The sequence below is a fragment of the Anabrus simplex genome, chromosome 11 (assembly GCF_040414725.1).
Source record: "Anabrus simplex isolate iqAnaSimp1 chromosome 11, ASM4041472v1, whole genome shotgun sequence".
Classification (NCBI taxonomy): Eukaryota; Metazoa; Arthropoda; class Insecta; order Orthoptera; family Tettigoniidae; genus Anabrus; species Anabrus simplex.
The window spans coordinates 19424535-19449091 of NC_090275.1; the positions used below are offsets into that span (position 1 = coordinate 19424535).

General features: G+C 38.3%; 1 protein-coding gene across 1 annotated transcript in view; it reads right to left on the bottom strand.

Annotated features, from left to right (window-relative positions):
* THADA (Thyroid adenoma-associated protein homolog) overlaps window positions 1-24557 on the bottom strand; it is a 139928-nt gene that overhangs the window by 19872 nt on the left and 95499 nt on the right. Inside the window, exons 18-21 of the mRNA XM_067155258.2 lie at window positions 23497-23703; window positions 19033-19317; window positions 13469-13660; window positions 3230-4078 (exon numbers count right to left, since the gene is read on the bottom strand). Of these exons, the coding sequence (XP_067011359.2) occupies window positions 3230-4078; window positions 13469-13660; window positions 19033-19317; window positions 23497-23703 (1533 nt within the window). The remainder of the gene's footprint in view (window positions 1-3229; window positions 4079-13468; window positions 13661-19032; window positions 19318-23496; window positions 23704-24557) is intronic.

Consider the following 24557-nt stretch of genomic DNA (forward strand, 5'->3'; position numbering starts at 1 on the left):
AATAAAGAAAGAAAGTTTCATAATTCTGCCCTTCCTTGTTTTCTGTTCAGCTGATCTAATGAACTTCAACAGCTTGCAGTTGACTTACTTCTCTTTTATGTATGATGCAACTCTCCAGACTATACAGTACATCATGATGGGCAGGCGATAAGTCTTAAACAGGGTCTGTTTAGCCCTCTGAGGAATTCCCTTATCCCATACTATGTTCTGTACTTGATGGAAGAAGTTGGATCCTTTTCGCACCCTGTTCAACACTTTATACCTTAATTGATCTTCTTGTGACAAATCAACCTCAGAAAGTAATTAAGCACGGACAGATCCCTGCTCTTGGCATCTCTTTACATGACCTATTGTACATGTGTTATTCTACACAAATACGTAAGTACAAACCATGCTATATTACAATATGAGACTTACGATGGAATAAACTATGCCACAATGCATATAACTTGCCTTGGGATAGAATAAGTTATTTTCAGAACAAAACCTCTAAAGGAAACAAATTTAACTCACTGGTAATGGAAATATGTGACAAGCACACACTAAAGAAACATGTAAAAATCACCTGCCATTCATTCGCGTGGCTAACAGCTGAGATAAGATCTGTTATGGTCAGTTGTGTACAGACAATACAAACCGCCGCATGACAGAGACGATTTTGAGCAGTACAGGGTTCTGAGAAACAGAATGAAGCAGCTAATTAGGAATTCTAAATATAAATACTTTCAGAAACTGATTCACTAACAGCTACAGACAAAAATGGAGTAACTTACGTACGTTAGGTATAGGTAAAACCGTAGAGTAACATATACCAAGCATATCGCCAGAGGCTTTAAATGATTTCACACGGGCTCTACCTCATTCCCTAAAACTTCACTGCCCATTCCTATATCGCTGATTAAGGATATCTTAGGAGCTGTTCTGCCAATACTAACTCACTGTCTGATGAACGGAGTGTTCCCAAATGTTTGGAAAGATGCATTAATTAGACCCATCCCGAAGAGTTCCAAGTTAGATTGTCCTTCAGATTATCGTCCAGTATCTATCCTACCACTCTTATCCGAGGTGCTTGAACGTCTAGTTTACCAAGTATTCCCTCCTTAATGTCTTCCAATCCGGCTTCAGAAAAGGACATAGCACTGCGACAGCTTTACTATGAGTGAGATGATATTAGACATGCAATGGACCAACGGGACGTAACTGTACTGACATCATTAGATCACTAGTGCCTTCGACACTGTCAATACTCAGTTACTACTGCAGAAATTTCTAGGACTAAATTCTAATAGTGTGTCACTTTGGTTATTTTCCTCTTAGCTTGAAAATCACTGGGAATATGTGACAGTGGGAAATGTAAGTTCAGGATGGCAAAATAAGACTCTTGGTGTCCCTCAGGGGTCAGTCCTCAGACCATTGTTATTTATCATCCAAATTAATGATATATCAAAAGTTGTTAAATTCTGCACATTGCAAGTGTATGCGGATGATATACAGATTTACTATCATTTAAAATTGAGTGATATTGATACTGCAATTATTAAAATAAATTCTGACCTACAACATCTTAAGTGACTATGCAAATAAAAACAGTTTCTTAATAAACCCGAATAAAACCAGTAAAAACCTATATTCCCGCGACGGGACATCTCTCCAATAATTAAACAATAAAATCATACCCCACTCTACTTCAGTGACTAAGTTGGAAGACCCTAAATTGGAGTCAACAGATGATAAGCACATGTAAAGTACATAAATGCTTATATCGTCTGAAACGATTCTGTAATGTATTCTCGGTTTTAATTCGTAGTTCGTAGATTTTTTAAAATATTTCCCTATTATGACACTATGTTGACTGAAATAAGCTGTGACAGTAACAAGAAACTGGACTGGAGCCTCAACAGCTGCATAAAATATATCTTTAATCTGTGATCATGGCTTCGAGTGCAACAGCGCCGTGAACTTCACGTTATCACTTCTGCACAAAATACTTTCCACGAATACATCCAACTATCTTTCTTTGCCTTTTTCATTTTCTTACCCCTCTTCCTGTCATAACCATTATATGAGATCTGGTTCCTCTCTTGCCATACCTATAAACCGCACTGCTGTTTACAACCGCTCCTTCATAATCTCTCCATCCACGTCAAGGAATTTGCTACCTGTGAAGATTAGAGACAATCGCTCTCATTGCAGGTTTAAAGTGACTTGCCGTGAGTATTTGCTGAGTAGATCCTGCTGATTTGCAGGATAATTGTTGAGAGAGAGAATGAATGAATGAATGAATTACTGTAGTTACGACCTTTAAGTGTACTTTACTTTGTGTATTTTAGAATTCTACTACTATTATTATTATTTGTGTTATTTTTACTTGTAATTATACATTATATATACTCTTCTAGTGGTTAATTATCTTTCAGATTGAGATTAAGGCTGAAGATGCCCTTAATTAAAGGGCGAAACATGTCCCTATAATTTTATTTACAGATTTAATTCTTTATTAAAATCTCTTTTTAGTGTATTGAATAGGTGGAATAAATAAACCTTAATATTTATTTGACTTCATTGTACATTTCAATACGGACCAAAATATGAGAATTATAACATGTAAATGTCCTCATGTCGGAAAAATCAAATCTAGTGTTTCCATATCCCTGTTCGATAGTTTTTATTCGTATATTCAGTAGTACGTTTTCTTGCTTAACACGTTCATTTTTCTTGTCCCCTGCAGAAACATCTTAATGAGGTTTTACTGTATTGCCATATCCCTTGTTTCAGGAAACACTAAAAATAGTAAACATAAGTTTATTCCTTTATAAAAGAAACATTTACCACTTGTTTTAATCTTTGCAAAGCATATCAATAATAATTTAATATATATATATTCCTCTCGGGAATATACTCATATACCCTTTCATCTCTAGTTATTTCTATGTTAGTTGGATGTAATCCAACATGCGAGTGGGACAAAACCATAATGTCCCCCATTAAATTCCGTGTGGGTTAACTATGAGAGTGGGGCTCGCCTGCATTGAGAATGGCAGGTGCAAGCTTACTATATTATTGCTGGATGAGTGGGTACACAATAGGTTTTTGCTTGTCTAGTGTCTGTAGATTGGGAGTTCTAACAGGATCTCTGATCAACAGAGAGAATAAATGTAAGAGAACAGAAAGTAGGATATAAACATAGAATACAAAGGTTGCCATATGATTCAATAAAATAAGTACTTACTTGACTTCCATGTTGTATGAGCCAGTCAACAAGCATTCCTGCACACTTCAGCACCACACAGCCAACACTCTCATGTTTGTTAACACTTTCCTCTAGTAGCCACGTCATAACTTCACCGGCACTTTTCATCGCTTTGTCATCACAGTCTTCCTTGCATTTCATCCGCAGAAGAGCCTCGGGGATGTGAGACAAGACTTCAAAAACGCGCCTGGAACAACCCTGGTAAGTGTCACTACTTGTGGCTAGATTTATTAATACGTCCAGGATATGAACCGACTTCTTGATGATGTTCCTAAGAACTTCTTTACAATATGGATCCATGTCAAGGACACAACTCAGTTCAATCTCGGTCACATCAAAATCATCATCATCACTAATGTCATTATCCTCAAAGAGAATGTATAGGAAAGTTAGAGCGATCAGGTGAACTTCATAGCTTGTATGCCCTAAGAACTTAAGAACTAGAACTTCAATCTCGTTGGATATCTCTGAATACCTATGAGACTGTAAGAGTTGTAAGGACAGGTTGATGAGAACCTGACCAGCTCGCAGTTCATAAATACTTCTTCCTACACAGCAGGCATGAACAGCACTATCGGGTGAGAATAAGTCTCTCGTCAGAAGCTCCTTGATCTCATTCAGTAGAGTATCAGAAATAACACCCAGGTTCATACTGATAAACCTCTGAAGTACTTGTAGGTAGCTCTCGCATGTGATGTAGCAGACCCCACAGATGTTTTCCTCAGGATTCAACAACCATTTCGACTGAGTTACCCACAACTCTATCTTAGGTTTGAGACTTGCCCTCATGTCCGACATGTCTTGTAGTTCATATAGCAGATGGACAATCTGCAACAATATCAATGAAAACGTGTCAATATATCCTTTAATTTTCAGCACAAAACTTTCAAACAAAGAGATATTCATCACAAATGTAACCCTTTGGAATCCAATTCTATTACCACCTGCATCCCCTGCAGGTCCTACTTAAAATGAAATACTGTATGAAAAAAAAAAAATACACAGATAATTTCTTTGATACAATTAACAATCTGACTCAGATGCACGAGCTAGTCAGGTGTAACCTGAATTGTTGTAGTTCACGTAGATTTGGGGTTCTCCACCTAATCAATACTTGTATAGTATTAATTATATGTATTTACGTTTAAAAGTACATTATGAGTGCAGGACTAGTTTCTATTCTCTGCTGGGATCATCTTCAGCTGCTAAATGTATCATGAACATACCATAAATACAGTATATCAAGACAGCAATACATTGTAATAAAAATATTACACTATTTAAGATATGTACAGTACTAAACTATGGTGATAATAACACATCACATATCTGCTGCCTCTGTGGATCAGTGGTAGAGTGTCGGCCTCTGGATCCCAAGATAGCGGGTTCAGCCCGGCAGAGGTAGTCGGATTTTTGAAGGGCGGAAAAAAGTCCATTCAACACTCCATGTCGTACGATTTCGGCATGTAAAAGATCTCTGGTGACACATTTGGTGTTTACCCGACAAAATTAATTAAATCTCAGCCATAGAAGCCCAAGAGAGTTTCGGTTTACTCGGTCTGCCATCTAGTGGGCCTAGAGTAAAACGGAACGTCGAAATTGACGAGCAGACAGCCAGATGGCGTCAAATTGAAATGTCTGCACACGGTAGCTGAGGCCATACGATTATTATTTTTTATCACATATCTGAGTTCAAGATTCACTTACACACCTCCACATACTAGTTGCAGCGGAGCATTGTTGATTCAAAATTCAAATGCACAGATCCATGTCTAAATGTTAATAATCACAATAGCACTTATCATCGTTTGGTGAGAAATCTGTAGAAGATCTGCCATGTCAGACAGATATGCACAAACTGGTCAAATATTTGAACAGAGTCTATGATAAAACATGGATTCAAATGAGAGATGCTGTCACATTCAGTAAAGCAGGACTGAAATTGTTCCACTTTAAAAACCGATGTACACTGGTACACTGGCATGGAAGTTCTCGCCATCCTCTCTTAAACAAGTTGGTATAACTTCCAAGCTGGCGAGAATCCTGAGAGCGCCATCTTTTCGAGGAAAATTTGTACCTGCTTTGCAAATAATAATAATAATAATAATAATAATAATAATAATAATAATAATAATAATAATAATAATAATAATAATAATAATAATAATAACAGCAACAACAAATACAACAACAATAATAATAATAATAATAATAATAATAATAATAATAATAATAATAATAATAATAATAATAATAATAATAATAAGTGCAAGAACGGAAATTCCTGAGAAGAATAATAGGGCCAAGGATCCTACCAGATGGAAGGCGATGGTACAAACCCAACAATGAGCTCTACCAGCATCAAGAAAACCTCATAGATGCCATCAGGAGAAAACGTCTGACTTTCTATGGGCACCTATACAGAATGGATCCTAATAGATTATCCCATAAGATCTTCAAGGTTGCTAACAAAGGCAAAGCTACTGGATTCCCCTGGACCAAACAAGTGGACAAAGATCTTGCAGAGCTTAATATTAATCAAGCCGCCATTACTGACGGAAATGCATACCGTTTAATGGTCAAAACTAAACCTTTCCTAACATCCCTTACATCAGCTAGCCACAAAGGAGCCGGGAATTGGTCAGAGGAGCGCAGGAAAGAATTCAGCGAGAAAATGAAGGAATACTGGGGCAACAGGAAGGCTCAAGAGGCCACTAAGAACACAATCCAGTATGCTAAAAGGGGCAGACGAAGACAAAAACACAGCTAGAACACAAGCACCGTGGTCCACAGATGGCCTAAACGCAAAGAAAAAAAAATAATAATAATGCCCGTGTGGGGATTTACCAGTTACCTACATCGGGCGCGTCCCATTGTAATTGGGGAAGCTCGCTGGCTCTGCCACCAGCAGAGTCAGAGGGCAGTAGGGAAATAAAATACCACCGTGAAAAAAAAAACCTGGTCCCTTGCCAGGGTTATGGCAAAGACTGGTAAATGACCAGAAGCCAGAAAACATCTTGAGGCAACCTCTAGGGCTAACAACCCTAGTTGTAAAAGGATGGGTACCCGTCCAAAGCAAAGTCAAGTCAAAAAGCATGATAGCACAACATTGCAAGAAACATACCCCAGGGGGTAAATCTTCGGATAAATCCCTCGTCGTGAACGCCACGGCGCACGAGTCTCGTTCAGATTCTGGGGCAGACTCAACATCATGCAAGAGACAAGTCGGAGCGTCTCGGTGTACCCCGAAGAGTCAAACTCAGGCTGAAATCTAAAACCTTTCTAGCAACTTTCAACATAAATTCACTTACACAAACTGGCAAGCTGAAAACCCTCACCAAAGCTCTTCACGAAAATCAGATATCCATAATGACCCTACAGGAAACAAGGTACCCAGATGAAGAGATTTTTGAATCCGAAGGCTACCGATTTTTCAAGAGCAAAGCGCAAAGAGGAATCCTCAATGGAGCTGTGATGCTTGGAACCGCATTTGCTGTTAGAACCAAGATCCTTAAATCGGTTGCAAATTTCGAACCTGTGATTGACAGATTGTCTATATTCACAACTAAATGCGTGAACAAAACCTACGCCCTAGTTAACGCACATGCTCCTACAAACGATAAGAACAAGTCTGATCCAGACGAAGTTGATAATTTCTGGGACCTACTGGATGAAAAATTAAACAAAATCCCCAAACACCATATCAAGCTTCTTTTGGGTGACTTCAATGTCCAACTAGGTCGTAAACAGAAGTACAAGAAAGTTATAGAAAATTACCCTGCTCACAAAAGAACCAATCCCAATGGCAAAAGACTGGTGTCCATTTGCGAAAATCACAACCTGCAGGTCATGTCGACCCACTTTCGCCATCTACCCAGAAAGCAAATGACTTGGCGTTCTCCCGTCCAAGCACTCGGAGAGTTCCAAATTGATCATGTAGCAATCTCCAGGAGAAACAGCCCTGAGATTATGAATGTCAAGGTAAAGAAAGGCATCAATGTGGCCTCAGATCACTATATGTCTCTTTATCAAATTCAAACCAATTCCCGCAAACACAAGGAAGACAACCAAACAGATCACACGCTTCGACAATGATAAACTTCGGCAAAGGGTCGAGGAGTTCCAGGAGAAGGCTAGACCAAATGACTGTGACTTTAACAACGCCAAAAGTCTCCTTGTTGAGGCCGCCAAAGACGTTGCAGAAATCAAGAGAAGCAAAAAGCATGCCTGGTGGAATGGTACCTGCGAATCAGTCCTCCAAGAAAGACTCAATGCGTGGAAACAGTACTACTCTATGAAATCAGAAAATTATTGGGAAACCTACAAAACCCAACGTGCCCAAGCAGCTAGGGTGTTCAGAACTGAGAAACATAATTACGAAAAATCTCTCATTGAAAATATAGAACTAAACTTTAGGAAGAATGAAAGCAGAGAGTACTACAGAGCCTTCAAACGCAAACTCACAGGCTATAAACCACCATCTCTATGCTTTGAGCGAAAGGACGGCACACTTACATAAAATCAGCTTCATGGTCCGTATCGCACTTCAATAGATTCACAATTAAGTATTTATTTATTTTCCACCTAGTCGATACAATGATTGCTTAAGGCAATTTTTAATGGTCAAAAGTGGTACATGTTTCGTATATTATCAACATCTTCAGCCACATAACACTATTTAGATGAAAAATATATAAAATTGACAAAGTAATGCTTTAGAGGAAGTGTCCTTAAAATTAACATAAGATTGACAAGATTAAAACAAACAAATAACTCAAATGAAGAAAATTGCAGCATTCTGGCAGATTACTTCACGAATTTACTTAATTGCCCTAAACCGCAAAGCGCCATTGAGACCAAGGAACCCTTACTCAGGTACCCAGATTCCAGACCACCTGACAGAGATGAAATCAAGCGCCACATTGCCCGTCTCAAAAATAACAAAGCGCCGGGGGAAGACTCAGTAGTAGCAGAACTATGGAAATATGCCCCAGAGGAATCACTTGATATCTAGCAAAAGCAAACAGAAGAAATTTGAAACAAGGAGACCTTACCCGAAGATTGGAAAATAGCTTTGATCCATCCATTACACAAAAAAGGCAGCATGAAGAACATCAACAACTACAGAGGAATATCTTTGCTACCCGTGACTTACAAAATTATATCACTTGCCACCCTGGAGCGTTTGGAAACACAAGTCAAACATCAAATAGGTGAATACCAAGGAGGGTTCAGAAAAAGTCGCTCAACAGCTGAACAGATCCAAAATCTCAAAACGATCATCAGATATTGTACACTAAGGTCCAAGCAGTATGTGTCTGTCTTTGTGGACTTTAAGAAAGCGTACGACTCCATTGACCGGGAAGTCCTGCTAAACATCTTAAATGAATTTGGAATTGATTTGAAACTGCTGGCATTAATTAGAGCCATCCTGACCGATGCAAAATCCAAGGTGAAGTTCCACAGATGTTTCTCGCATTCCTTTGACATCAAAACAGGAGTCCGACAAGGTGATGGGCTATCCCCGATACTCTTCAACTGTGTTCTTGAAAAGATCATCAGAACCTGGCGGGTGAGATTACAGGAAACTAAATCCAAGGGGATCGCAACAGACTGCTTAGCATTTGCCGATGATATTGCTGTTCTCTCAAACGACATAGAAACCGCTAGAGCTCAAGTTGAAATTTTAAAGGAAATTGCCGAACAAACTGGTTTGCAGATATCGTTTGAGAAAACAGAAGTAATGACTAACATCAAAGAGGCTCCACCAAAACTTCATACAAAATACGGGGACATCACCCGAGTAGACAAATTCAAATACCTGGGTGAGATCATCATGAAAAATGTACTGGACAAAGAAGCACTTCAGGAGCGAGTGGGCAAACTGGAAATAGCCTACCAAACATCCCGCACAATCTACAACAAAAAATGCCTTTCCCAAAACACCAAGATACGTCACTATGAAACAGTTCTGCAGCCAGTAGTTCTATATGCAGCCGAAACCCTGTCTCTAAATGCCAACAAAGGACTCCTTAAAGAACTGGAGGAAAAAGAACGCAAAATTTTGAGAGGAATCTTGGGATCAAAGTACAGAAATGGAATCCATCAAAAGAGATCCAACAAGGAAGTCTACAGCAAAATAGAGAAAATTACCGATACAATCAGAAAAAGACGGGCACGATTTTACGGTCATCTGAAAAGAATGGACGCAAGAAAATTAACCAAAGAAATCTTACACTTTTTTGATTCAAACCCCAAAACCACAATTCCCTGGTTTAGAAATACCAAAGAAGACCTGCAAATGCTACATATCTCAGCTGAAGACGCCCTTAACAGAGATCTCTTCCGCAAGAAAATATTGACGAACGGGCTAAACCGAGACGAGCAACCGAAGAGAAGACACGGTGCCCCTTGGACAGAGGAGCGTAAGCAGGCCCATTCACAAAGAATGAGGGAAATTTGGGGTCAAAAGAAGGCCAAGTTCAGTGTCAAATGCAACAAGACTTAACGTGGTCCTTGATGGCCCCAGCGAATTATATAATAATAATAATAATAATAATAATAATAATAATAATAATAATAATAATAATAATAATAATAATAATAATAATAATAATTGTACCGGCAGGTACACCCATACGCCGCACTTTTAAATCTTGCGCCAATAAAATCTCTTCTATAGGAGAAACACTGAACTTAAAACAAGACCTCCTTAAACTTTTGCTCAGAAGATGTCACTACAGTAATTTTGTGATTATGAAGTTGCCAGTACTGTGTGAATTTCAACTTGTTTTGTTTTCCGTTCTTCAAGAAGTGTGGACATTCTCTCATGGATGTCTCTGCTAAAAAACTATGATCATGCACTCTGGTGCGAAGTGAAAGAACTTCTTTGATGAAATTTTGTATTCATAAGTTTTTACTTACTAAATTTCGTTCATTCATTTTTGGGTTGGCAATATTGATCTTTTCTTTTCGCCAGTTTTGAATTCAGCCCATCCCTAATTTCTGTAATTAATTTCCAACCAATCATGTATTTCTTCGATTTTGTGTGTAACTTTTGATGTTAACCAATAAAACACCGTGGGTGTGTCTTGATCATTCATGAAAGGTCTCGAACTTTTCCCGAGGGTTTATAAACTGGGGATTTCACGTCCCTTGGCCACTTGATCAATATCTAACTAAGTGTGTGAATGTAAAGCAGGAGGTGGGAGGCGCCTCTTTCATCAGGTAGCAGGTCTTCAGCAAGGTAATGGCCGTTTAACATCTTTATTTCTTGCTAGCTCAGCAGTTTAACCCGTGGGGAAGATCCACAACCTTTACCATGTAACCTACTTTTCTAAACATGTAATTTTCTGCCGGCTTATGTAAAGACTTCATAAAATCTGTAACTGTAATTCGGGGATAGAGAGTGATTTACCCTCTCGAGCTCCCCTTCATTTTGGTTTGAGGTGACTACGTTTTGGTAACTGATTTCCTTCTCCTCCTTAACCCTTTGGATGCCGACCCATAATAGGTCATCATATGCATAGAATGCCAAGCATGTTTCAATGGATTTTGCATCACTGTATAAAATATTTTATTTACGTCTCAGTTTAAAACATATGGAGGTAAAATTTGGTATGTGAGCTTGATATACTCCAAGGAATATAAACTTGTGACTTGCATTTCAAAAAACAAAATTTCGTGGAATAATGTGCACAAAAATGTTGTTATTTTTTATTTAAAAAAGGAAAAACATAATTTGAAATTAATTAGCATATTTTACACTAAACCCAAAGTGACTAAGTGAAGATATTTAATCTTAACTTTTATCTGGGATCATATATACCAATTTATTTTGTTAATGTGGGTCTAATTTCCAATTTATAAACTAATTTCCAAAAACATTGAACATGTGGCAAGAAAGACACCAACAGTGTAACCTGTCAGCGATTGGGTATTTTATGAATTTTGGGAGAGTAATAGTAATCTTTTGAGAGAACTGTGTCTAGTAGCAGTATTTGTTACTAGAGAACAGTTGAGGAGATCAGAACAACAAACAAAATCAACTAATAGTGTCAGGAATGAAAGTGTAAAGAACAGATTGAAATATTCTATGGGCGGAGCATCAGGTTGAGGTAGGCCTACATGTTTAGGTCCTGGGATTTGATAAAAATGGTGGGGATGGACGACATTACTTTCAGGGAATATGCATTCAGTCCAAGAATCATCTGATTCACTGTCACTGTCATTTGATTAGCACTGTCACTATAACACTTTGAGATTGCACGAAATGTTGTAAGCCCATTAGCCAATGGCACGGCTCCATCATTCTCTGGTGCGCTATCTGAAGATCTCAAAAACATCATAATCATCACTTTCGATAAAATTAGAGTCGCTTACATCTTCAAAGCAACCCAAAAGTTCCTCAATTTCTTCTCCCGAATTAGGCCTATGTGACGACATGCCTTGTTTTGATTAATGTACTATTTACGACTTTACTACGACCTAAATAAATTGCTAGGTAATAATAACTGCAGTAAAAATAATAATAAACTTAATATATTATGATAAATAACTCAAATGCATCAATTAGAACGTAAAATTATTGAAAACAAGTCACACAACAAGCGGACATAAACAAACAAGGAGGCTGCCATATTGGATCATAGATGTCAAGCGCTCACAGATCATACACTCACAATCGACGAGTAAACTAGCAAAAATGAAGCTATGTCAGTGTCATCTAATGACATAAGAAGGAATTACAAACATTCTACCTTCTTTCTACTTGATTTGTGGCGCAATCTAGCGCCTTAGTACATAACTACACCACTTATAAGAGGGTGCCGATGGAATTGGCATCCTGGCATTTTTCGTACAGAATGTAAGTGCCGATGCATCGGCATCTTGGCACTGTAAGAGTTAAGGTTTTAAAATTTCTTTCTTATACGGGTCACCTCCATAGTTTGGGAATAGCCCCAGTTCCATCGGCATAGTGCCCGTTAGGTTTTAGGAAGCTACATAGAGGAGTGCAAGTATTCGCCTCCTTTCATTTTTGTTCGGGCCATTTATTTTACGGTTATTTCTTTTACTCGAAGGCCCTGTAGGTTGGGTACGAGATACCCCTGTTTCAATTTGTAAGCTGGGCCATGGAAGACAAAAAGGTGTAAGATATTTTTGGTGTTGCCTTGACTAGGCTTGAAAAACTGAGAGCGTGTCAGCTCTTTTCAAGTATTGTAAAAGTGCCTCTAGGAGGCTTGACATTGTAAATTAGGTAGCAAGAGCTCCAGGTATTAGGGGATTTCTGCCCTTTGTAAATTTTTGTACCTTTGTAATGTTTGATCTGGAAGCTCAAAAATTGTAAAACTAAGGGCTTGTAGCCCAAGTGTGTTAAAGATTAGAAATCTTGGATTTTTCTAAGTCTTGTTTTTAAATTGCTATTGTAATCTCACTAAGTGAGAAATTGTTAACTTGTTGCTTAGAGAAAATATAGCCTTCCATTTCAGTTTAAATTCTTTCTTGACAAAGTAGTTAGACCCATTCACCCCGGCACCTTCTTTCACCTCTGCGTTCCACAGATACCCCGAATAATAATAATAATAATAATGATGATGATGATGATGATGATGATGATAATAATAATAATAATAATAATAATAATAATAATAACCACCTTCTTAAAATAAAAGTTAAAATTCTTCCCGTCAATCAGTACAATTAATACTCGTTTATTTTTAATCCTACAAGTTTTGCCTTGTTTAAAGACTTCTCTAGTAATTATTTTCATTAACACCAGAAATAGTTAAATGTTAAAACACTTCAAACATAAGCATAGTTCACTTATACATAAAACCATAATTGTACACTAGAAAATATAATCAACAGCAAAAATCATCTAAAACAATCAATGTAGAAAAGCACGGGACACCAAAAGTTTGGAGAAGTATTTTAAGGAGACCAAATAACAGCGATTTCATAAATCTTTGAACTTTTCAGAAAGAAAGAAAAAAAAAAAAAACTTATAAGAATTTTGGACTTGAGAAACTAAAATCTTCTTTTGAAGACATGGAACAAAGTTCTCTGCGAAACATAAAGATTTTCCCCTTGTTTTCTTGATACGGCGTATGCCCAAAAGCCCGTACCATGTCTATTTTAAGGCTATTTCCTGAATTAATATGCCAGGTGCGCACAAACATTGACAGCATTCACTCCCAAGAATTACCCTGAATAACTCACTTGTAAGAGTATGCCTTGTCTGAAGTTGCGACCAATATCCTGCTTGTCTGATACGATGGTAAAGAGATGATTCAAATGCTCCTCATAAATATTAGGTGTTATGAGAGGCACAAGGGCACGAGCAGCCAGCACACGAGTCTTCATTACAGGACACCCAGCACATCGCTCCACGAAGGGAATGTAGTCACTCAACTGGAAACAGAATACAGATCAGTCAATATCAAAACCAATTATAAAATTTCATCTGCTTTAAAATTAACTAGATTTGGGATCACAGTGGACATAGGATGGAGAAGACAACACAAAACTACCCCATTAAATATTCTAATGGATATCCCCGGAAGCCCAAGTTTCAGAAAGACTGGTATCAAGTCCAGGGATACACACCAGGGAACAAATGGGTAAGAGATCACCGAGAGATTATCATGTGCGGAATGGAGAGAGGTCATCCAGATGACGGGAAATGTGTGCGCCGTTTACTCCGTTCCAGGAAGGTCCCAGGACAACAGCCTATACCGGCATTGCTACAAAGAGCACAAACCCTTGCCCATGTTCAGGGTGTCTGTCCTCAGGGGGAGGTATTGAGAAATTCCCGCCATAATTCGATGCGACATATGGTCGCGGATTCGCTGACAGATCATGGTTTCACAGTGCATGAAGAAATTTCTGGCCTGGCTACCAATGGGAGTAACAGGCATATTGACATGATAGCCTTTCAACCAGCTAGCGAGAAAGGACTGATGTTAGATTCCACAGTATGCTTCGAGTCACACGTTGGCCAACCTGAAGAGGTGGATGCCAAGAAGAAGTCGATTTACCAGCCAACCGTAAACTATTATAAAAGCAAATATCACCTAGACAACTTCTCCGTCCTTGGATTTATGATCGGTACCAGAGGCACAATCCCTAAATTTCTTATACAGCAGTGGGATTCTCTTGGTCTCAACCGGACATGGCTTCACAACATCACTATTGCCACAATATGAGGTTCAATAACAAGACTGTGCAATCATTTATATAGCATTTGATGAACTGTACATCATGCTATATTTCCAAATTTATTTCTGAACCTTGCGATTGCTGTTATTTTTATCTGGCACATTCTAACAAATTCACCAATGACCTGGAAGACATAGTATTTAGTAGTCGATATACTTTGTCCTTGTGGCAGCCTCCTCGTGGGGAAGTTGTATTATTATTATTATTATTATTATTATTATTATTATTATTATTATTATTATTATTATTATTATTATTATTATTATTATTATTATTAATGTAAGGGGGATTCAATATGCGATAACCTCAAATTTTGTGCAGTGATCACATGGCTTCTAGGCTATAAGGAGCTATAAATTATACATGTAAACATACTACACTATTCTTTAACAAACTTATGAATGTATTTGAGTTATACTAGCTATTTTCGTTGGAAGGCAGTACTTCTAAATGTAAAAAAACAATAAATGGTGAAGTGGACTTTTAGACCTACATATAAAGTAAATATAGTCGGTTTTAGTTACTCATATCATGTCATTCGTTTCATCTTATTAATTCCTCTGATTAGCTTGATGTCAGGAAGGGCATACGATCGTAAAAACTCACTACGAAAATTCATCTCACTTCATACTCCACCCCGTAAAGTAAAGTTAACTCGTGTCCTCATCCTGAGGTGGTGCAGCTCTTTTCAGGCACACCCCCATTGGAGGTGAGCTGCATGTACCATTTCAACCACATACCAGCCCTCCTGCCATTCTTAAATTTCTGGCAGTACCGGGAATCGAACCCGAGCCCCCATAACACTAACCGTTAAGCTACGGAGGCGGACACTCCACCCCGTAAAGAAAAGGGATAAGCTCATCGTATTATCATATTATGCCATACTGATAGAAAAGAATTTAATGGCCAGTCACTTGTCTCTGTCAGTTGAGCAGTAGGCCTACAACACAGTAAACCTGAGTAAATCTAATCACTGCTTTCAACTGAATTATCATCTTGTGTCACCAACTTCCCTGCTACCGGCATGTCGTCATTCCAAATAACATCATCTTCACTGCCATCTCGTCAGCCATGCATTGAGAGCATTCGAGGTCCCGTCTTATTGAAACTTTTAAAAGTTTCATTCCCGACTGTAGAGTTCAAACAGTGAGAATCTATTCGCAAATGGTTTCTGGAGAGTTTGTGTATGTGTAGCAGAAGCCACTCCTTCCGAATAAAAACATGCTGCAGAAAGCGCGCCAAACCACCAGCTGACAACTAGCATATGTTACGAGTTGTACTTCAGAATGTAATACATAGTGACTGGAAGCGTTCCTTGCATAACTGCGAGTATTGAAAGCCGAACCCTTATTTTTAAGTATATTTCATGCTTATTTTCCACATTTATCACATCAGGATTTACCTAAACAGCTGTAAATGAGATAAGAGAGATCGCATTGTTTAGGTTAGGAATGCTATCAAGTGCCCGCATAGTACAAGAAGTTCCATGATGGGAAGATTAAAAATAAATAACAGGAAAGTTTACTGCATCCATGGATATCTACAGGTGTGGCGGTAATGCGTTTTATTATCATATGTTTAATATCGTACGATCGTTGTCTCCATTTTTTATTAACGCATAGTATGTTTTGTTTAGCGTCTCCGAAAATCATTAAGTGGGGACATAAAATTATTATTATTTGGGAGATACGTTGGAGAGTGAAATAATAGTTATGATTGGATTGTTTTTTATTGTGTTTTAAACCTACTTGTAAAACAACCTATACTGCCCGAGTTATGAGACATTAAACGATCACTTTGTTATTGATCTCGCCTGCTATATTAATAGCAATAACCATGAATATTTCTTAACTAAAGTGAACTCACTTCCTCATCCCGAGGTGGTGCAGCTCTTTTCAGACAGGCTTCCAGTGGAATCTTCCTGCCATTCGTAAATCTCTGGCAATACGGTACTGGAAATCAAATTCAGGCTCCTGAGAACGGCAGCTAATTGTGCTAACCATTACGCTGGCGGTATTTCTTAATTATAAAACACAGACACATATACATGAATGATGTGTGCTTACAATGCGCGAGTTGGACACAAAACTATTCACCTATTTCTTAAATAGGAAACACAGATGTACGTATGACTTCGACAAGTGTTTTCATTGCGTGGGTCGTATGAACTAAACTATTCACAAATTTGTGCAATGTCATCAGAGCTGCAGTAAGGCCTGTACCCACTTCGAAGCGGAATCATTGTTCTTTTCTGATGAATTACGTTAGGGGAGACTTGTATGCAAGATTATTTTCTTGATTTTCTTCGTCTCGAAAAGCCACGGTGGGGGTCTAATACACTTGTAAATACAGTAATACAGTGATTTTTCTTCATCGTGTAAATGTGAGTGGTGAACACAACCTACACAGACGGCGAACTTCGTTTGAAAGTCAGACACACTTACTCGGCTATTCATAGACAGTACTGTAGAATGGAATTACTGGTTATATTTTCCACATGTGTATACTTCACTGTATTTCTTGCAATGTAACTTAAAAGCTTTCCAACTGTTGACCACACCTTAAATATAAATATTTCATTTTAACATACCTGTAAAAAGCACATCTTTAAACATGGAATAAAAATACACACTATTAAAGAAAGAATGACTTATTTCGTTCTTTAAAAGAACACCATCAGATTCTATCAAGTCACATTCACATACGCTGGAGTGGAGACAAAGTAGGACTTCATTAAGATAAGTTCCAAATTTCAAATTCCTAGGCATTTGGACAGAAATAAACATAAATTTTTGCAAATATTGAGTGTGATGTGGTGGAATCTGATGAGTTCTTTTAAGAACGAAACATGTCATTCTTTGTTTAATAGTGTGTATTTTTACTCCTTGTTTAACACATTGATGACTGGCCCCGGAAATCTCCGTAGTACTGCGGCCAATGATTGTTGACGGGCCCTGGAGATCTCAGTTTTTTTACGCACGGGTATCATTTGTAGCTTGTTGTGCTATCCGTCGGCTAGAATTTTTTAACTACTGTACTTTCAATCATGTCATGGAGTAGAAGGATCATAGGTTTTAGTGTCAATGTAGTTTTTTATTGTACGATCTTTGTAGCCATGGAAACTTCCTATATACACGGGTGTTCTTATGCGCCGAGAATCATTGTACAAGATGGCATGCCCATGGCAACATGCCCTATATGACGACTAACTATTTCAACATTTATATGCAGATTCATTATCTGGTGTACCACATGGATGATGAGCCCTGAGAATTTTCATAGTTTCTATCTGACATTAGGAGACGGTTATGACAATTCTTGTTCGTATGCACCTCGTATTTCCTTGATTATTAATGAAATTGTGGGCGAGATTATGAGTTCCAAACGGTGCAGTCATGGAATATAAATTATTGCTGCATCTTTCTTTCTTTCTTTAAACTTCCTTCTATTATTAAACAAAATAATGTCAAATATGTAGAGCTATTCCCTGGAGCACTCGTGCAGATGTCAACAGCATTCAGTTGCCGACGGCTACCCATAATTTTGATTAATTATGTACAGACTGGTTATAATATGTACCAAGTGAGAGTGAATTAGACATTTCTAATGATTAACGTCTAACACTAAATGGGGAGTAGCCGTAAAGAGAAATCCTTGCATACTTGAAAACAACAAGTATACGAATGGCACAAATACGGCATTCATTCTACACTGTGCTTAGAAAGGCTATTGAATGGAGCCACAAACGGTATTGTTTTGAAAAGTATCACAACGTACAGACTACGAAGCAACCTAATGAGTACATGTTCCAAGTTTGAGGTCGATATATTGAATACATTTTGAGTTACAGTAGTTTGAGTGCCACAGTGTAATTTCTTTCTTGGAGGCTTGAACTATCCGGTCTGCACGAGGTAGCAGCCTCCGTTCAATGCCCATCGTCAATGTGCTAATATGTGGGTTATTTTTACAGGTATGTTATAGTGTAATATTTATACTGAACTTGTGTGCTTGACTGATTGAAAAGCTTTTAAGTTACATTTAACTTAGTCAACACTAGAAAAAACGGCTTCCTTCTTAACAAATGTATTTCTTGTTGTGTAATAGCAAGAAACCAAACAGACACAATTTTTTTATTTATTATCATTACTTATGAGATTGGTACTTTAATTAATTCATATTTATTTACCTTCAAGTCATATTATCAGCTCATAATGGGAAGAACATTTTCCCGTGTACATAATTCGAACACATATGTCCAAACTGTCTGATGTACTCTATTGGTTTCTCAGAAGAAAACTTATGTCATAATTTTACATCAAATGACAATAACTGCAAATGAGCTGAAGCAACTTTGTGTATAGTGTACCTGATGTATCTTTTAAATGCAAAAAAAATTCTAAATAACATTTTTGTAAATCTGAATTCCTTGAATAATTTATGCACCCAAATTTTTCGCCTATGTTTCTCGTCAAAAAAAGTGCATTAATTATATCAGAAAATAATAACGCAAATCCTATTCTTATTTCAGCTTGATATTATACATACAGAGAGAACATTTAACCCACCTGAAAACAAGAGTCGGTTCCTTCAAGAGAAGATGGGTAGAGACGGGCCAACACAAGCAAGACAGGGAAAAGACTGGGTTGCGAGGCTACAGAAGAAGGATCGGACGTCAAGTTCTCAGTACACACTCGTAGTTCTTCCAGCAAGAAGTCGAAAAGCACTGGGTAGCGAAGGAAGAAGATACGACCGGTCATTCGGTTCCTTATACTGAGGCTGTCTCTACTCCTTGCCACACCAAAGATACGTGTCATAATGGCACTGAACAGTAAAGTAGCCGAGTTACGTTCCTGTAAACATAAAGGAAAATGCTATTACAAACTCTCGATCTCTTGAATAGAAAATGCATGTGTATACATAGCCAAACTTTTGGCAAGAAAGAGAGGAATATTGAAAGGATACACACAATGAGTGGTCAGTTTGGGAACAGAAAGAGAAACAGAAAGAAAACACAAAAGGAGAAGGACAATCTCCACATTTTTATACACTGCTGTCTATTTGACCTGTCACTGTGTCTGTCCTATTTTGTGTTCGTTTTAAATTGTTCATCTATGTTTACGTTCAAAATTCTTCAAAACCAATTTTATAGTTGCAGAGTTTATGACTGGACATGATAAATTTAGAAGTTATTTTCAGTGGTTTAAAATACCATCACCAGAAGGATACCTTTGTATGTGCCAATCAGAACAAACAATAGCTCACTGAATTTTCTATTGCCCACTACATGCTTTCAAAAGAAATAATTTGTTAGGACATCTCAATTACTGCAATGTAATTTTTTCCCCACCAGTTTCTACTATATTTGTGGTAAGGTACTGCACTTCAGCTCTGATCTGTTACTTAGACAATGTTTTTAACTCTTTATAATATTCTTATGCAATATTTTGTTCAACTAATGTATTAATGTCTCCCATAAGTCCAGCCCCTCGTCCACGTCCTGGGAGATGGGCAACGTTAGAAGTAGGGGAATGCCTGTAAGGCCCGTGTGGCCCGGGACCGCTACAGTAGCTGTGCAGGCCTTACATGAACCCTGAAAATAGCGGCTAACAGGGCTCTGGTGAAGCTACTGCCTTGTAGTATAGGGAACTGGTTCTCCAAAGGCTAAGGGAAGAAACCCTGATAGAAAATCAGCATACCTAGATGCTATAGGAGGCAGCCCCTCCACTGGGCTTTGGGTGCTGAGGGCTAATAACGTGCACACCCGAGAATCAAGTATTACAGAAACACATACAAAAGTAAACTGGACGGATATCTTGAAGACAACTTTTGGAATGAAAACTCGGACTCGAATTCTGGAAGCAGGGCAGTTAGAACAGATTTCAAAGGAAATGGATCGCTATAAGATGATGGTGCTTGGACTGAGTGAAATACGATGAAATGGATTTGGAGAGCATCAGTTGAAAGATGGCAAAATGTTGTTACATTCAGGAAAGGAAGACGATGATGATGACAGCGGAGTGGGACTGTTTCTGACAAGAGAAGCACAGAAATGCCTCCTTGACTGGAACCCTGTTTCAGACCGCATCATTACAGCACGGTTCAACACAAGAGTTAGAAATATTCATCTGGTACAGTGCTATGCACCAACAGAAACAGCAGAGCCAAAAGAGAAGGACCATTTTTATGGACAGCTTGAAAGTGTCCTGACAAAGATTGAGAAGAAAGAGATCAAAATGCTAATGGGTGATTTGAATGCCAAGATTGAGAATAAAAATGAGGGGGTGGAAAGAGTTTGAGGGAAACACGGAGTGGGAGTCCAGATTGACAATGGAGAGCGCTTTGCTGAATTCTGCCTAAATAACCATTTGGTGATTGGTGGATCAATTTTTCCTCACAGGACATGTCACAGAGTAACATGTGTTTCAACAGATCGGAGAACACAAAATCAAATTGATCACTTTGCAATCAGCCCCTCTTAGACACTCGGAACTAAAGAGGTGCAGATTGTGGAAGCGACCACCACTTGGTAATAGCTGAAGTTAAACTGAAGATTGCTGCAGTAAACTAAAGGAATAAACGAAGTGGAAAGAGAAAATTCAACATCGAAAAATTGAAAGATGCTGAAGTTAAAAAGGATTTTGTAATCAAGCTGAAGAATAGGTACAGTTCACTGGATCTAGATAACGCAGGAGGCCCAAATAAAATGAGAGTGAATGGAAAATGGTAAAGGATAAAATCAGCCTTCCTGAATACAAGTGAGGAGATATCGGGATTCAAGCAGAACAGGAGAAAGGAATGGATATCAGACAATACCTGGAAGAAGTTAGAAGAGATATCAAAACAAAGCTAAATCATTGCAAAGATGAAACAAAGAAAAGAAGCTTGATAGAACAGTTTAGTGAACTGAACCAAGAAATAAAGAAAGTAGCAAGAAATGATGGAAGAAATCAGGTAAATAGTCTAGCAGAGTTGGCGCAAGAGGCAGCACTTAACGGAGACTCGAAACAGCTTTACAACATTACGAAAGAACTGCCTCAAGAGAAATTCAATCAGCGCAGGCCAATAAAATCCAAGGAAGGTAAGAAGTTTACGAATAGTGAAGAACAAATGACAAAATGGAAAGATCATTTCAGGGAAGTGCTAAACAAAGTCATGGTACAGAGAATCAAGGAGGAAGACTATCGAGAGGTTCCAGAATTGAGAGAGAATAACAACCTGCCGATGAAGAGCGAGATCATAAAGTCACTGAAAAACTGCAAGGCAGGCACAGGACCATGAGTGGATAATATTGTGATGGAAGTGTTGAATGTAGACTACGAGTTGACAGCTGAGGTGCTTTTGCCATTGTCTGAAGACATATGGAAGATGGAGACACTCCCAGAAGATTGGAAGAAGGGCATTTTGATAAAACCACCAAAGAAGGGGGATCTGACTTGTTGCACCAACCAGCGAGGAATTACACTCTTGTCTATACCAAGTAAAGTTTTTTCAAGAATCATACTGAACCGATTGAGAGAACCGATTGAGAGAACCATTGGAGATCAAGATCCGGAAAGAGCAGGCAGGTTTTAGAGAGCACCGATCCTGTATAGACCAAATAAATAGCTTACGAATAATAGTAGAACAGTCCACGGAATATCAGTCTTCACTGTACTTGGCATTAGTTGACTTTGAAAGAGCTTTTGATAGTGTACAGAGCCAAGCAATATGGAGAGCGATGCAGGGGTAGGGGGTTCCAACGAAAATCATCATGGTAAAAATGTTAAACGGAGGTTACGCCTGCCAGGTGGAACATGATGGAGACCTTTCAGAGTCTTTTCAAATAGAGTCGGGAGTGAGACAAGGGTGCCTGCTCTCACCTTTGCCGTTCTTGTTGACATTAGATCAAGTCATGAGAAAAGTGGCTGCAGGGAAGCAGAGGGGAATACAATGGGGGATGACGGATTGTCTGGAAGATTTGGACTTTGCGGATGATATATATCTATTATCTCATTCATTTAGACATATGACTGAGAAAATGAAAGACCCACCTTTTCAATACTAATATTAAACTAAATAAGTTATAATATTTACTTGGAACTAGTTTCAACACTTACTTATCTATTATTCTCGGTTCAATACGGACTTTAAAATGAAATTCTTAAATTAAAAACAATGAAAGACCTCGAAAGCACAAAAGGTGGGACTCAAAATAAACATTGCCAAGACAAAGGAGCTGAAGATCAATGCCAGAAACACGAACCCACTGGTATTAGAGAGCGAGATAGAGTGAGTTGACAACTTCTGTTACCTAGGAAGTATTATTTCTAGAAGTGGAGGGGCAAATGAAGATGTCCAAAATAGGGTAAACAAGGCCAAAGGTACCTTTGCCCAGCTCTGGCCAGTGTGGAAGTCCAGAGAATTGAGAACAAAGACTAAATTGAGAATCTTTGAGACAAATGTGAAATCAGTGCTCTTTTACGGGTGTGAGACGTGGAAGATGACTGGAGAGATAACACGCAAGGTCCAGACTTTCATTAACAGATGTTTAAGACCCATTAAGAGACTTAAAATCAAGTAGGTAGAAAAGGCAAAGGTAAGAGAGGGGACACTATTGCCATCTTGTGACAGTATGATAAAATATCAAGGCAACGATAGCCAGTACAGAAAGAATGTAAAGATTTTGTAATATTAATTAAACTTATGTGAAATTAAAGATAAATACAGACAGAGAAGCAGGAGTGTCTCAATATTATAATGGTTTTAGCTGTTCTCCAAGTATTACATGTTTTATGCTGATAATGTCAAGTGATTTTGTTTGAGTTTTGTTAATTTGTACTTCATTCCCTTAGAAATATTTTGTGGTTACATGAAGTATGAAGAAAATGGGTTTAACGAGCATAAAGTTTTGTTTTGCATCATTTTTCTAAGTTTTATGCTATATTTTTGGAAATCTTAGGACATTAGTGCGTGCACATTTCTGGAGTTTTAAGTTCATAGAAATCCAGACCACCATAACAAACAAAAGGAGGGAAGTTCTAAGTACTTACCGCCCAAGTATTTCCTTTAAAACCACGAATAGCAACCATCACTCCATCAGCCACATAAGGAGTGACAAGCTCGCCCAGCTGAGCATGTCGGTACAGAGCACGTAGGATGTTAAGAGCATGAGTGCGAACTTCGACTGTGTCTCCTGTGGAGGCCAGCTTCAGTAAGGTGAACATGGACTGCTGGAAACACTGCAGGCTTCCTCCCACCTATGGTAACATTAACACTCACTTAAACTCAGCTTGGAAAATGATAAAAACAGAACACTAACAACAGTACACACCTTATTACTTTCTACTGTAACTTCATTCGTGTTTGGCAGAACTGATCGAGATAAAACTCAATTTCACTCCATACACTGAGCGGCTCGAAAAACGCAACACTTCAATTTCCTTTAAAACAAAATTTATTATAAATTTATGACACTTCTATGACACTACAGTAGAACCTCGATAATTCAAAATCGGTTAATTCAAAATCTCGCCTAATTCGAAGAAAGCTCTCGTTCCCAGAAACATGAGGTACGGTTATGCATGTTATTTAAATTGTTTAATTCTTAATTCGAAGAACAATACCAGTCCCATCTAAGTATCTAACAATGAAAAGAAAAGACTATTATAAACATCATCATTTCTTCGCTCCACCAAGTCGGGTGGGGTTGTGTACAAGCCTCCTCCAGTTTGTCCTATCCATCCATAGATGCTGCTCATATATGTGACGCCAGTTCACATCTCTAATTTCAAGCTCCATCAATATCTGTTTTACCCAAACATCACAAGGTCTTGGTCTCTTCCCAGGAACATTGTGGTCAACGTATGTTTGAGGAGTCCTGTGAGGGTCCATTCTTTTCATGTGACTATACCATTGCAATCTCTTCACTTCTAGAGTCTCCAGCAAGCTTCTTTCCAATCCAAGCTGTTGCCAGATATCTACATTCCTTATTTTATCCATTTTTGTTTTTTGTAGACAAGAACGGAGGAACTTCATTTCTGTTGCCTGAAGACAACTCTTTGTTGGTCCAGTAAGTGTTGCTGATTCCAGGCCATACGTCAATATAGGCACT